Source organism: Leopardus geoffroyi, chromosome B2 (assembly GCF_018350155.1).
Source record: "Leopardus geoffroyi isolate Oge1 chromosome B2, O.geoffroyi_Oge1_pat1.0, whole genome shotgun sequence".
In the NCBI taxonomy this organism is placed as follows: domain Eukaryota; kingdom Metazoa; phylum Chordata; class Mammalia; order Carnivora; family Felidae; genus Leopardus; species Leopardus geoffroyi.
Window position 1 is genome coordinate 18911681 of NC_059332.1, and position 15146 is coordinate 18926826.

At 39.8% G+C, this 15146-nt stretch overlaps 1 protein-coding gene across 1 annotated transcript in view; it reads left to right on the forward strand.

The window, feature by feature from the left end:
• LOC123609868 overlaps positions 1 to 14225 on the forward strand; it is a 225929-nt gene extending 211704 nt beyond the window's left edge. Inside the window, exons 12-16 of the mRNA XM_045500895.1 lie at positions 1639 to 1804; positions 4952 to 5170; positions 7471 to 7723; positions 13452 to 13615; positions 14180 to 14225. Of these exons, the coding sequence (XP_045356851.1) occupies positions 1639 to 1804; positions 4952 to 5170; positions 7471 to 7723; positions 13452 to 13615; positions 14180 to 14225 (848 nt within the window). The remainder of the gene's footprint in view (positions 1 to 1638; positions 1805 to 4951; positions 5171 to 7470; positions 7724 to 13451; positions 13616 to 14179) is intronic.
• Positions 14226 to 15146: the final 921 nt, after the last annotated feature.

Sequence of the window (15146 nt, forward strand, 5' to 3'; positions counted from 1 at the left end):
TATTGATAGTGACTTCTTAAAAGGATTATTATGCACAGCTGATAAATGGTGGGTTTGGGTTGTATACAAATCCCTAAGGACTCCTATTCACTGTTCAATGTAGAAGAATGCATTCCATGCTTTTTTTTTTTTCCCATAAGGCAATTTGGGTCTTTTTTTTTTTTTATTATTACACTGATGGATCATAGAAATCTTGTTTGATATCGGGTCTCTATAAGGACTGGGCATGGAAAGGGGGATATATGTGTGTCATATGAAATGTGGCTGAAGTTCAGAGAAATAGGTTTCATTTAATAGCTGAATACTGGATGACCTGACCATTCTTCTCAGCCTCTGGCAGCTCACCCTGTGAGCGATAGAGGATTCGCCTGCATGAACCGAGGAGTAGTTGCTGGCCTCAATGTGATTTTGCAGTGATCTGTGTGCTCTCCGGCTTCCTTCATAACCAACAAATCAATTCCCACTATACGTATTACACACCCCAGTGGCAGAGGCCATTTATTATCCTTTTGATGGTCATACTCTTTGTACATAACCAAGAAAGATTACAGGGGAAGGAGAGAACAGTGGAAATGTGGATGAAGATATTGTACAATGGCCCTGCATCTTATACTATGCCTTGCATGTGTACGAGACTAAAAGAGAGGTTTGCTTTCAAGAAAATGTTGAAACATGGATGCAGAGTTTTCTTTTGAATGAAATCTATTTCAGGAACAACGAATCGAGAGAGGGTTGTGGATGTAATTCTCCGTTGGTACACCCTTGGATTTCAAGTGCAAATTCGAAATGATTAAGAGAAACGGACTGTCACTGTCATATGAGAATTGTCTGTAAGGCTCTCCTTCATGAGTTTTGTTCACCTGATAAGCTTGTTGATAACTTCTTTTTATTTGGCATCATTTGGCATCAACTAATTCCTTTATTAATTTCTAACTCTGAAGTCTGTAATTGTTCAAACTCTACATGATGGATTCCAGGTTTTTCCTAATTCTTTGGTTCCCGATGTTCGAGTTACCATTGTTAAATGAACAAGTAAAATCAAATATTGAAGTGTGTTAAGCAGGTACAAAGCAATTGAGTATTTTGAGTTAGATATAAATGCTCCACGATGATATTTTAGTATTATTTGTCCTAACTCACATGCCCCAGAAACCAATATGTGTATCTGAATGTGAATGGGAAACATTTATCAGTGAAACTAATGGCAAAAGTATGACTTTATAGTGGGTTCTGTGAATAAACACTTAAACTGCTTAGTCATTTGTCTCAATGGGTATGAAAAGAACAGTGGAAATTTTCAAAGGTCAAATAGGCTACCGTCTCTTCTGTTTTGCATCATTTGAGATTTTCTGGTGTTTTGCAAACAACACAATGCCAAATCTGTATTTGATTTTCTCTTCTCTTTGAAGGGGCAAAACAGCAACGGAATAATTAACTGAAGAGGAGCGGGCACAGACTATTTTGCTTTAGGAGGGTAGAAAGTTCTGGGTTTCATTTCACATGATGATAAATGTAGCAAGGTATTCTGGAATCCTCCTACGAGGACTCTGTTACCAATGGTAAACCCAAACCTCTCAGGGGCCTGTTTCCTGTTTAGCTGTTCCTCGTTTGTATAATTGAAAAGCATGCTCACTACAGACTCCGCACGGAGTCCTGGGTTAGATGATGGTCTACATCTTCATGGCAAAATACAGACCCGAACAACAAAGGAACGGTCGATGTCAAATTCAGTGCCTCCTTCGTCCGGTGCAGACCAGAAGGCTAAAGTCTTGGGTTGGAATTCTGAGAACAATATGTTTCTTTTGTTTGTTTGTGTGTTTTGTTTTTTACTTACTTTCTGTCGTCCGTTTGTTCTTTGTTCCCCCAAAGGCTCTTAGTTCTATTATTTATCTTCTCCTTTTCATGGTGCAATTATCATCGTATTTAACAGTCTTCAGAGAGAGATGAGCTTTTGCATATACAATCTTTTGTATCTCTCTATGAATCCCATTTCTTTTATGTTCTCACGCTGCCTCAACTTGTTTTGGTTTTATCATTGTTCCTGAACTACTTCTTATCATATTAGCTTCTTCTTTGGTAAGATGTTTTTAATCCGGACCATTTTTGGTTGAGGAATTTCCCAAATTATTCTAGAAACATATTCTAGAGCAGAATCAGACAGGCTAAGGTTCCAAGACAGGACTTGGAACCTAGTTATTATAAAGATCAATTACTGATTCAACAAAACCAACATCTTATTAAGCTGGTGATGGTATATACCGATGATATTTACTGCTTGAGTTAAATAACATATGCATCTCCTGTTTATATCTCTTTAAAATGAAAGGAATCATATCAACTGCTATATTTCTTAGGCTTGATGGAAGGCCAGCCTATTTCAAAGCAGCTCTGGTAAATATTGGAAGAGGGGAAAGAGGGTGAAAGCGTGGATTGAGTATTTACTATTTTGTGATGACAGTGCAGATTCACACTGTTCAAAATGTTTTACATCTGTTAATTTGGTCATTATACTGACCCTGGCTTATGGGGTACTATCACTACTCCCCTTTTCCATATGAGCAAACTGAGGCATAGATAGGAATTCTATGTAGACATCGAGGCTTTGGGCATTTGAGTCCAGAGTTTGTATTTCTAGTCGGTAAGCTATGGGAACCCTACTGTGTACTCCCTGCACATTTTCTTGGGATTAGGTGAGGAACAAGTTCTGCCTCGACAGTTATTTTCAAATACTTCTTCATCTTCTTTCCTGCAAAAGCTCTAATTTTATAAACTTTGAAAACATCGCTTTATCCCAATACCAAACAGAGAGAGGAAACCGAAGCTAAGTCAGAACACCTTGCATGTAATTATTTTACATTTAGTTTCACCTGAAAATGTCAGTATAGTGTTAAAGAATAAAAGACTTTTTAAATTTCAAATTTTCATTACCATAGTTTTAGTGACATATTAACAATGCATTTCAATTTTTAAAATAAGATAGTTAAGGGACACATGTACTCCAATGTTTATAGCGACGCTTTCGACAATAGCCAAATTATGGAAAGAGCCTACATGTCCATCAACTGATGAATGGATAAAGAAGATGTGGTTTATGTATACAATGGAATACTACTTGGCAATGAGAATGAAATCATGCCATTTGCAGCAACATGGATGGAACTGGAAGGTGTCATGCTAAGTGAAATAAGTCAGTCAGACAAAGATAATGTATGTTTTCACTCATATGTGGAGCTTGAGAAACTTAACAGAAGACCATGGGGGAAGGGAAGGGGAAAAAATAGTTACAAACAGAGAAGGAGGGAGGCAAACCATAAGAGACTCTTAAATACAGAGAACAAACTGAGGGTTGATGAGGGGAGGGTGGCAGAGAGGGAAAAATGGGTGACGGGCATTGAGGAGGGCACTTGTTGGGAGGAGTACTGGGTGTTGTATGTAAGCGACGAACCACGGCAATCCACCCCCAAAACCAAGAGCACACTTTACACACTGTATGTTAGCCAATTTGACAATAAATTATATTAGAATATAAAATAAAATAAGTAAAATAAAATAAAAATAAATAAAATAGGATAGTCAACTTTATATTTTTAATTTAAAAAAATAAACTATTTTTTGAGAGCGTGAGGGAAGGGCGGAGAGAGCGGGAGACAGAGGATCTGAAACAAGGTCTGTGTGGACAGTGGAGAGCCTGATGCAGGGCTGGAACTCACAAACCTTGAGATCGTGACCTGAGCTGAAATCGACAGTCGGATACTTAACCGCCTGAGCCTCCCAGGCACCCCGAAATAGTTAAATGTTTAACAGGTTATAACCAAAAATGAAATCTCATTTTAATAAAGAAGGATCATCGTGGGTAGGTGAGATAAGCAGGGATATATTACAGATTTTAAAGATTTTTAAAAATAAGTTTATTCTTTATAATAGTTCCTCTTCATATTTCTTTTAACATTTTGTATTGTTGTAAAAATACACATAACATAAAAATTTATCATCGTCACCATTTTGAAGTACCATTCAGCAATGCTAAGTGCATTCACATCATCGTGCAGCCGATCCCCACAATTTCCTCATCTTGCCGAACTGAAACTTTATACCATCAACCCCTGCCCCCGCCCCCAGACCCTGGAAAACTGCATTCTGCTTTCTATCTTTGTGAATTTGACTATTCTAGCCCCCCACACGTTAAGTTAGCCCTACAGTATTTGTCTCTTTGTGACTGGCTTGATTCACTTAGCATAATGTCCTCTGGATCGAGCCACGTGGCAGGACGTGCTAGTTTCCTTTCTTTTCAAGGCCGAATAATTCATTGGGTGGACACTTGGGCGGCTTCTGCCTTTTGGCTGTAGTGAATAATGCTATGCACACGGGTGTGCAAATATTGGTGCGAGATTCTGCCTTGCATCCTTTTGGCTACCTACCCAGGAGGGGTATTGCTGGATCATGTGTTAATTCTCATTTTCATTGTTTGAGGGCCTGCCATGCACTCTGTGTTCCCTAGCAAGGCTCCACTTTACGTTCTTACCGACAGGGCACAAGAGTTCCTATTTTTTCACGTCCTCATCAACACTTGCTATTTTATGGCCTTCTTTTTCTTTTCCTCCTTTCTTCTTTTTCCTCTTCTTCCTCTTCGTCGTCTTCTCCTCCTTTGCCTCCTTCTCCTCCTTCTCCTCCTTCTTCTGCACTTTTTTTTTTAATTTTTGACAGTAGTCGTCCTAATAGGTGGGAGGTGATATCTCACCGGGATTTTGATTTCCATTCCTGGGTGCATGCTTCTTTCCATGTTCCCTGGGGATCCTCCATCAGAGCCGAAAGAAATAGAGATCGCTTGAGCCCAAGTATTTCAGGAATAGTCTCGTTCAATTTTATTTTCACAATGTCTTTATTATCCTTTCAAAATATTTTACTGCTGGTTGTCCTGGAGTCTCAGGGTTCATCATTTCTTTGTGTGTAGGTGTTCCTCGGTTGCTGACGGTACTGGATCTAGAGAATTCTTCAAGCACCTTCATTTCGGGATGGTGTCGGCGTTCTCGGAACTTCAATTCGCTGAGTGGCGAAGCCAGGGCTTCTGGTACATCATCCTACTGATGGCATCTCTCTGGTTCCTGAGGCTCTACCTCCATTACCTTAGCCAGTGGCTTTTCCTCCAGGCCATTTCAATTCCTGTTACAAAGTGAGTGCCTTCCCTTGAAAGTTAAAGCGATGCATTTTCGTCTTGATAGGCCAAATGAAAGTACAAAACTCCTCTCCGTCCACGTAGCGCAAGACCTAAAATGCAGCACAGACCCAGGATTTGGAAAGACAAAAAATGTCTTTATCTCAGAGCAGGAACGTCTATTGCATTCTCATCTTCTGGGCCTCGATTTACAAATACGTAACTGGCACATCGATATTTATTTCAAATTGAACAGAGTCAAGTATGTTCTAATATCTGAGCAGAATCCAAAAAGGAGTTTAGCAACAGTGTTTTATTCTGTTTTGATTTTATCACAGTGACTCTGGCTGAGAGTAGTTTAGAAGTAATGTAAGTATGATTTATCACCTATACGCACAGAGGCAAAGATTGCTTCTTCTGCAAAGTGATTGAATTCAAACAATTACCAAACTCAAGCCCAGGCAGCTTTCCGGGCCATTATACCCTGGAAAAAGATGACACTTTACAGGTTATCTCTCCATAAACATGATTCCATAGATGGTATAGATAAACAAACAGATAGAAATCAATATAAGTAAAATTCATTTTCCCCAATGTAGATGTCCCAGATAAAAGTAAAGATGTGTGTATATTTTCTTTCTTTCTTTTTTTTTTTTTTTTTAACATTTATTTATTATTGAGAGACAGAGAGAGACAGCATGAACAGGGCAGGGGCAAAGAGAGAGGGAGACACAGTATCTGAAGCAGGCTCCAGGCTCTGAGCTGTCAGCACAGAGCCCAACGCGGGGCTCGAACCCACAAACGTGAGATCATGACCTGAGCCGAAGTTGGATGCTTAACCGACGGAGCCAGTCAGGCGCCCTTTTTTTTAAAAAAATTTTTTTTTAAGATATGTGTATATTTTCAACTAAGAGGACTGCATATAACTTTAAGACACTATGAAAAAGAATGTGTGTGTATACTATATACACACAGATGTGATTTTTTGTCATGTTTTGAAATTAAGTCACAAATACATGAATGCTCTAGAATATGCACATTTACATCTAATAAATTACTGTAGCTTCACAGGAGAATTTTAACCTAGCTATTATTTTTTTTCCTTTCTTCTCTTTTTTTTCCCCCTCTCTCCCTTTTTCCCTTTCTTCTGTGTGAGGGCTTCCAAAGCAGAAGGGACAAATGTTGTGTGCTCGAGCTAGTTGCTTTTTGCTAACGGCTCTTTTACTTCTTCAATTAAAAAAAAAATAGCTTTATCTTTATTGGCTGCTAGTAAAACGGGACTGTGAGAAAAATATCTGGGCAGCCTAGTTGATCCGATTTCTTAAGCATCAGAAGACCCAAGATATGATAGGATATTTTGTCTAGATCTGTAGGCTCGAATCCTGCATTAGCTCCACATCAAACTGTAGTTGTGAGACAAGACAATAACTACAGCCACAATGAGCATTTCTCCTGCTCTGACTCTATGTTGGGCCCTCTGCTAAGAAATCTACACACATTACTTCATTTGATATTCACAACTGCATAGGAAGGAAGCATAAAGCTTCCGCCAAAGCAAAGGTCAGGGAGTAGATAAAATGAAGAACTCTTTTTAGTAGAGAGCTGCTAAGTAGGATACACAAGCAGAATTACAAAGGCTGAAATGCAGGGGAGGGAAAATTTAGAGCACGGTGAAGTCTCACTTTGCATGGAAAAAAGGTGCCAAGGCCTGGGTCAGTCTGTACTGGGCCTGCCTTGGATTCAACCCTTAGGTTTTTAGGTTGTGTCGCACTGTCCCTTTTAGAACAACTAAGAGATGCCCTATTTTTGTTGTTAGTAGAGCAGCGTTGTTTTGTATTTAAGGGTATATCTAGAGGAATCACAGGAAAACTAATCACGTGCGCTAAAGCTCAGAAGAGTTATTAGACTGATTTGTATTTCTGGTCCCTATCAGAGGTTGACCCATGGCTAGGTACACTGATATATTTTGCATTTCAAATAGCCTACCTGTCAGTATGTGTTACTCGCAGGGCAGTTTTTATAGAATATAGAATGCTCTGCTCAGTGGATAGAATTGATATTCTTTCTATTGTTACCTATGATACAAGAGCCATGGACAAGCTAGAAATAGACTTTTACTGAAAAGTGAACTGTTGGGGTGGTACTTTGGGGTAGGGAAAAGTGAAGTTTCCTAACACCCGATTTGGGGGTAGTATTAAGTGTCATTGTTTGTATATTAAAAAAAAGAAAATGTGTCATTTAAAAAATTATTTTGTGTGCCTGGCATCTTGTATAATTTCTCTTGTTTACATGTGTGTGTTTGCTTTGTTCTCCTGCAGATTCCATTTTTCCCCTTTCACGGTTGAGCTTTGCTACCCATCTTCCTCACTTGCCATCAAAGAAGAGTTGCTCGTAGTTGTGGTGGGTCCTTTAATGCTGAATGCAGTGATACTTCCTTTGGTTCTGATCAGATGGGGCTGTCAGCTACTGTTTGCCTCCTGCCCTGATGTCTTGTCAAAATTAATCATTACCATGGGACTATGGACAGTTCTAGACCCATTGGCCGTGTTTATAGTGGATACTGTCCTCGGGGTAAGTCAAGTAAAATAATCGGGATATGAGTTCTTGACATAGAATTTAGCTTCAGTGCATGAATCAGCTGACATGAGAGGTTTCAAGAATCATGAGCAATTCACTATGTATCTTAAATTGAAGTTATTAAGCTTTCCACATCATAAAAAAATTCTGGATGTCTATTATTATCCATTGACGTGTTTTTAGCATCTTAAATGAACATTTGCAAAATAAGCAAGAAATAAAGTTGGAGATCAGATCCAAACTAATTTTGGTGCATTTTCAAAAAACAAACAAACAAACAAACAAACAAACAAACAAAAAACCTATTACAGCGAAGTCTTATTTGTAACTTTTTGTTGGTAACTTACTTTTTAGTAGTAAGGATTTTCACTGCCAAACTTTATTTAAAAAGTAATCATACAGTGGTTCCTTAAATTGGTTAGATTATTTATTTGCTTTGTGATCGACTCTTCTGTAATAAACACACTCAAGAAGAAGAAGAGCTTTTTAGACAATTCTAGGTAATAAATAAAATATAAACCTTCGTCCATAGGCATTTATTTTGACTTTTGTGATGCTAATAAAAGGGAAGGAAATCTGAATTTTAACTAAATTTTTGTATTGTAGATCTGGCTATGAAATATAACCCCAAGCAAGAGAGCGAACGGATACTATAAATAAATCAATATGATCACTCATTTAAAAAATTATCTTAATTTATCGAATAATATTCTACAATGGGTATATTTCTCCTATCAGGAAGAAAAAGGAAGGTTTCCCGATGGGTTTACATAGGTCGAGACTGTATTCATTGTGCCAAGCAGATCAAAGAGGTGGGGCATTGTGATGGACTCTACTTGTTAAGTGTTTGAAAGGTGCTTTTAGAACTAAAGACCAAATTGGTGTTCAAACTGCATCGTGAAGATAGTGTCCTGGGTGCTGTGGTAGACAGCTAGGATGGGCAAAGCTAGTCACGGTTTTATTTCTGTCTCTCAGGTCGCACAATGCTGCAGCAGGTTTTCTCAAGGATCCTGGGCTTGCATCACTTGGGGGTCTTATTAAATGCAAGTTCTGATTCGGCAGCTGGAGTGTGGGATTCTGCATTTTAACAGATTCCTGGGCGACACCAGAGATGTTGGCTCCATGGGCCAGACCGCACCGTGACAGGGTGCCAGATGTTTTACTGAGAAGGCCTCTCTCCCTTTCCTTTGTTTGCTAGGTGGGGCTTTCACTTCTTCTGGGTTCCTGGGTTGTTCTCAACAAGAACGGGACCTAGGTGCACTGAGTCCCTTAATGGGTTGTTAGGCTTTGTGTGGGCATTCTGCCTGCGTATTTTGCATTAGAATGACCTCTGCTAGAAAAGCTTAGAACCTGCAGATAAGTGCAGTAGTTGACCTTTTGACCATGTAGATCATTTAACATTATTAAAATGAATTAAAATCAATGCACATTGAACCTACCAATGTATCTAGTTTCTGGTCCCACTGCTGAGGATTCGGGGAAGAGCCACATACCAAGGACAGTTGATCAGTGTTTGGAAGGCCCGATTGTTTCCACGTTCAAACCTGCAACTACCCTCTTAAGCCTCAATACCGTCTAACACCTTGATGACAGGTCCGAACAGGTTGTGTTTTCAACCCCATCTCTAAGTGTTTCCACCCTGATCGTTGGCCGCATTTCTGATTCTGAGTGGATTGAGCTGGAGCCAGTTGGACTTTGTCCACATTCCCACTTTCCTCAGACCCCAGGCGAGAGAGGACGAGACCACGCCCTCAAGGTTGGTTGAGCAGGAAGTGTAGAGAAAGGTGCTGTGGACATTCTGGTAGCATCATGTTCCATGGCATCTCAGAATGCCTTCCAGAGGCCTGAGGTGCGTAATGAGCAGATGGGGCGCCGGTGTGATCCGCGACACCACATGTGAAGCCATTTGGAGAGGATGAGCGGCTATGTCTATGATCTTCTGAGATCTCCTCGTACAGAATCTCTGCAGCCCTCTCGGAATGGCTTTCTGTATTCCAGTCGAGTCCTCTAGAGAGATTAATAGCTGAAGGGTCCACTGTATCAAAGGCAGCTGACACAACGAGCAGTCTTAATATACTCTGGGGCCTCTGATGTAATCTATAGGAAAGTAGCCTCCAGCAGGGCCATCTCAGAACCAGTTCAGAGGTCTGTAACCCGATGGAAGCTGACTTGGACTCTAATAGATGAGTATGGCACCCATATCCTTCTCCACTTGGAAAGAAAAGCTGAAGGCTCGTTCCCCATCTGCACAATTATTGATTCTCCAATTAGAATCCATCATACTTCATTGCAGATGACATCTAATTTTTCTGTCTTAAGAAAAAAAAAAACTTTAAAGCTGCATGTAACCCACAGAGCAGCAGCACTGGAGTCTACACATGGACACTCCCAATAATTAAATCTAAATACACTTTTTAACATGCTCTCCAGGGGCGCCTGGGTGGCTCAGTTGGTTGAGCGTCCAACTTCGGCTCAGGTCATGATCTCATGCTTCATGGGTTTGAGCCCTGCGTCGGGCTCTGTGCTGACAGCTCAGAGCCTGGAGCCTGCTTCGGATTCTGTGTCTCCCTCTCTCTCTCTGCCCCTCTTCTGTTCACGCTTTTTCTCTCTCTCAAAAATAAATAGACATTAAAGAAATTTTTAAACAAACAAACAAAAAACCAGAAAACAAGCCCTCCAGTGATGGAACAGCGCACCAAGTTTTCGAGGTGCTTCTCTAAAGCAGTGGTTCACAAAACGAGGTCACTGGACCAATGGCATCCACTTTACCAGGGAATGTAACTGCAGTGCAAATTGAAATGTAAAATCTCAGGCCCTGCACCAAATCCGTGGAGGCAGAAAGTCTGGGAAGGAGCCCAGCCTCTGAGAAGGGGTTACTGTGTTTTAACAAGTCTCGCAGATGATTCTCATGCTCATTAAATTTAGAGAGCTACTGTTCCACATGCCTTCATAGTTATCCCAGACTGAATGTCACTCATGAGACTGGAGTTGTCTCAGTTCATACTTCCGGTTCTTTGAGCCCTTCTTTTTAGCAGATAAGCCCAGGGATCACTTGTATTGGATCCTGGTAGGCCCGCCAAGAGAGAGGCTACCTTATTTTCCTGATAGGTTTTGTTCCGGATCAATTTTTTTTATGGCAATCTAAAAGGAGATGTGGCAGATGCAATGGTTTGAGGCTGAGGCATTGAGTGGCTGTTGATGGTGCTAATAACATTTTGTTAGTCTCTCAGTTTGCTGGTTCAGAAGCTGGCAATGAATTCCCAGACCCCCATTGATGATACAACAGTTCCACTGAGTTCATAAATTCTTTCCGTGCCTAAGCCCCAATCTAGATAAAAAGTAGAGGAAGCATTTGCTATTGAATGTTTTAATTGATCAGCATGTATTTATTGACTATATAATCTCTGCCCGGGATTTTCTCTTTCTTTTAAGTTTATTCATTTATGTGGGGGTGGAGGGGAAAGGGCAGAGGGAGAGAAAGGGAGGGAGAGAGAATCCCAAGCAAGCTCCAAGTTGCCAATGCAAAGCCCAGTGCAGGGCTGGAACTCGCAAAACCGTGAGATCCTGACCTGAGCCGAAACCAAGAGTCGGATGCTTAACCGACTGAGCCACCCAGGTGTCCCTCTCTGTGGAAGATTTTAAAAGAAACAGAATAAGTTTGAGGTTGTTTCTGCCCTCCGTATAGACAGTGAGAAAAGAATAGCACATAAGAACCAAGATCAAACAAAAGGTAGAATACAAGAGTCTTCCTTCAGCCAATCATTCTTGAAAATCCATCAGAAATGATCATGGTGTCATAGGAAGAGCATGGTAATAGAGCGATTTCCAAGGGGAAATTGGGTTCTGGTCCCAGCTCTGCCACTTGTCAGCCAGATGACGTTGGATAAGTCAGTTAACCTCTTCAGTCTTCACCTTCTTCATATGTATCACAAAAAAAGTAATAACACCTACAAATAGTGACACCTACCATACTCGTTTCACAGTATTGTTGGGACAGCCAGCTGGAAATGCACTTTGAAAAATGTAAGACACCACACATCAAAGATGAAAAGAATGAGGATAAAGATCGTAATGAAGTGATACGACTTACGCTCTGTATACAACATCAGGTAGAACAGCCGTGGTCCCAGTGATCCGGGCAGGAACTTACAACCTAACTGGAGAATCACACACAAAGACCAAGTATGGGCAGTGTGTTCTGAGTGCCTACTGGTAGGCCTATCATCATTCCCTCATATCCTTTAAATCTTTGTTCAAATGGCACCTTTTCTGATTGCAGTATTTAATAATACACCCCCATCCCTCCTACACTTTTTTTCTGCTTTACGTTTTTCTTCGAGATTCTATCTTCTTATATGCCACATGTATCACTTAATCTTGCTTACATGCTTACTATCACTTCCTTCCCCTCTCCCCAACCCCCAACTTAAAAGTAAGCTCCAAAAACAGGGCTTTCGTCCAATTTTATTCACTGTCTTACCTCCAGAGCTTAGTGACACATGATGGGCGTTCACAACAATGTGTGTGGATCAAACATCTATTGATTAGATTATGTTATTGGCATCAAATGTATATCTTTTTTTTGTTTGTTTGTTTTTTTCAGCAGTGAATACTGCGTCTACTTCTCTTCCTTTAAGAAATAGTAGAAAGATAAGATCTAGAAGAGGAGAGGTATACGGCAACACTTACAGATCTTCTGCCTAAAGTCCAAGTGACGGTTCTGTATTCTGCAAGGTAGACTGAGTAACAAGTACAGAATATAAAAATCAAAGTTTTGGCGTTGACAGTGAAAGAAGCGACAGTTGGGAGTCGGCAGATCTGACTTCTAGTCATTGCCCACATGTTAAAAGATGGTAAAGGGAAAATACAGATTAACCTCTCTAGGCTTCTGATTTTATCTATACATATGTGATATGGATTAGTTTTGAACATGCCCTTTTAAGCTATACTTATATAGTTGCCTGTTTCAAAAGTGAAGAAATTCTTCCTCCTTTCTTACATTGAAGAAAACCTACCTTATTTACATTTATATTGCATATTACTTCCACCTGATATCAGAGTCATAATTACAGAACATTCATGTTTTATAAAACTCAAAGGTCAAAGATGTCAAATGACAATGTTCTAGGTCCTCAACATTTAATATTGTTTTTAAAGACCTCATTGCCTTGTATTTGTTTCAAACTCAGTAGAGGATATGGTTTTCCTTGTCTCTAATAAGGACTTATTGTTAAATTGACCTAACGTAAACTTTGGTTTCCAAGCTCACATTAAATAGCCTGATAACTTTTTTATAAGTTTCTAAAATAAGCCATCTATTTTATGCATAGCACAAATTAAATTCCTTTCAAATCTGCTTCAGAGAGAAAGGGATCTTTCCACCATCATATTTAATTTCTTCATATCTTGTGCTCATTAAATTCAGAAGTTAATAGTACATAAATAATATATGGCTTTCACTTTATGAATTGCATATAGAGTGTACACATTTAAAAGCTTATAGGGAAAACGAGGAGAAAAAAAAAACCTAGCAAACCAGCCATGCAAGCCAAGGGGTTTTCTTTTCCTTTACAGCTGAAGATCTGGTGGTCTTTACTACCCTGAAAATTCAATTTAAAAACAAATTGTGGTATCATATGGTTTTTGTGTATAAAATTAATCTCACTTGATGATCAGTGTTTCCATCCTAATTTTTTTTTTAATTTGTATTTTTTTCCCTCAGCGGCTTACACAGAATGGGGAGACTCCCGTAGCTGACGCAGCAAAGCTGTACTGGGTGTTTGTAAGAACCATGCAGTCGGGAATTCTCGGTGTCATGCTCACAGTGTTAATTTACATCCTCCTGTTCATCATTTCTTCTTTGATTTTGTATTTGTACTGTCTCAGGTAAGGTGCGTCAATCTTTTTTGGGTCTTTAGAGTGTTCAGTCTTGTTCTGCAGTCAGGCTGTGAGACTATGGTTGAGGAAGAGAAGTTAGAATCACATCTACCCATCTAAGATAGAAATGTCCTTGTTTGTAGCAACTGTCATGAAAATCAGCTGAGAAATTAATTGACTTTTGGGGGAAGATTTCTCCATAATGGAGAGATCACATTTTTCTGCAAATCATTATACTTAGCGCTTCCAACTAGAGGCCAACAAGAAACAAGGAGTAATCCCGTGATACCCAAAATATTCTGGTAAGTTTCCTGGGAAGCTCATGTAAAATTCTTTTTTTCTCCTCCTTCCAACCCACTCTCTTTCCATTCTTCCTGCCCCCACCAGAATCACCAATAGAAGAATCATCCTGCAGCTTTTATCCTGAATGTCATAGGGTCTGGCTTTCCAGTTTGCTCATTTGGCAAGCAATGTATGTGAATGAAAAAAGATGAGAGAAGCAACAAATTTGAGGCAGCACGAAAAGGGCTAGGAACACATTTCACTCTGTTGATGGTGTCCTTTGTTGTGTAGAAGCTTTCGAGTTGGAAATAGTCCCACTTACTCAATTTTGCCTTAGTTGCCTGTATTTTCAAAAGCCATTTTCATATCCATGTAATCATTGTCAAACACAATGTCATGAAGCTGGACATCCATTTGCATGTGGATATCCAGTTTTCTCAGCACCATTTGTTGAAAAGACCATCCATTACCCACTGTATATTCTTGGCATCCTTGTTGAAGATTGGTTGACTGTATATGCGTGGATTTATTTCTGGGATCTTTAGTCTGTTCTATTGGTCTAAATGTCTGTATTTATGCCATTACCACACTGTCTTAATTACTGTATCTTTGTAACATAATCCAGCAACTCCACCTCTAGAGATTTATCCAAAAGAAATACAATTGGGATCTCAAAGAGATATTAGCACTCCCATGTTCATTGCAGCATTATCCACAATTGCCAAGATAGAAAAACAACCTAAATGTTCAACAGCAGATGAATGGATAAAGAAAATATTGTGGAGGGGTGCCTGGGTGGCTCAGTCAGTTGAGTGTCTGACTTCAGCTCAGGTCGTGATTTCATGGTTCATGGGTTCGAGCCCCACGTCAGGCTCTGTGCTGACAGTTTGCTCAGAGCCTGGAGCCTGCTTTGGCTTCTGTGTCTCTTTCTCTCTTGCTCCTTCCCCACTTGCACTTTGTCTCTCAAAAATAAATAAATGTTAAAAAAATAAGAAAAAAAGAAAATGTTGTGGACACACACAGTGGACTATTATTCAGCTTTGGAAAAGAAGGACATTTTGCAATATGTGACAATGTGGAAGAACCTTGAGAACATTATGCTAAATGAAATAAGCCAGTCACAGGAAGACAAATACTACATGCTTCTACTTATATGAAGCATCTAAAATAGTCAAAGTCATAGAAGCATAGAGTGGAGTGGTGATTGTTAGGGTCTAATGAGGAGGGGGAAATAGAGAATTGCTTTAGAGCAGACATA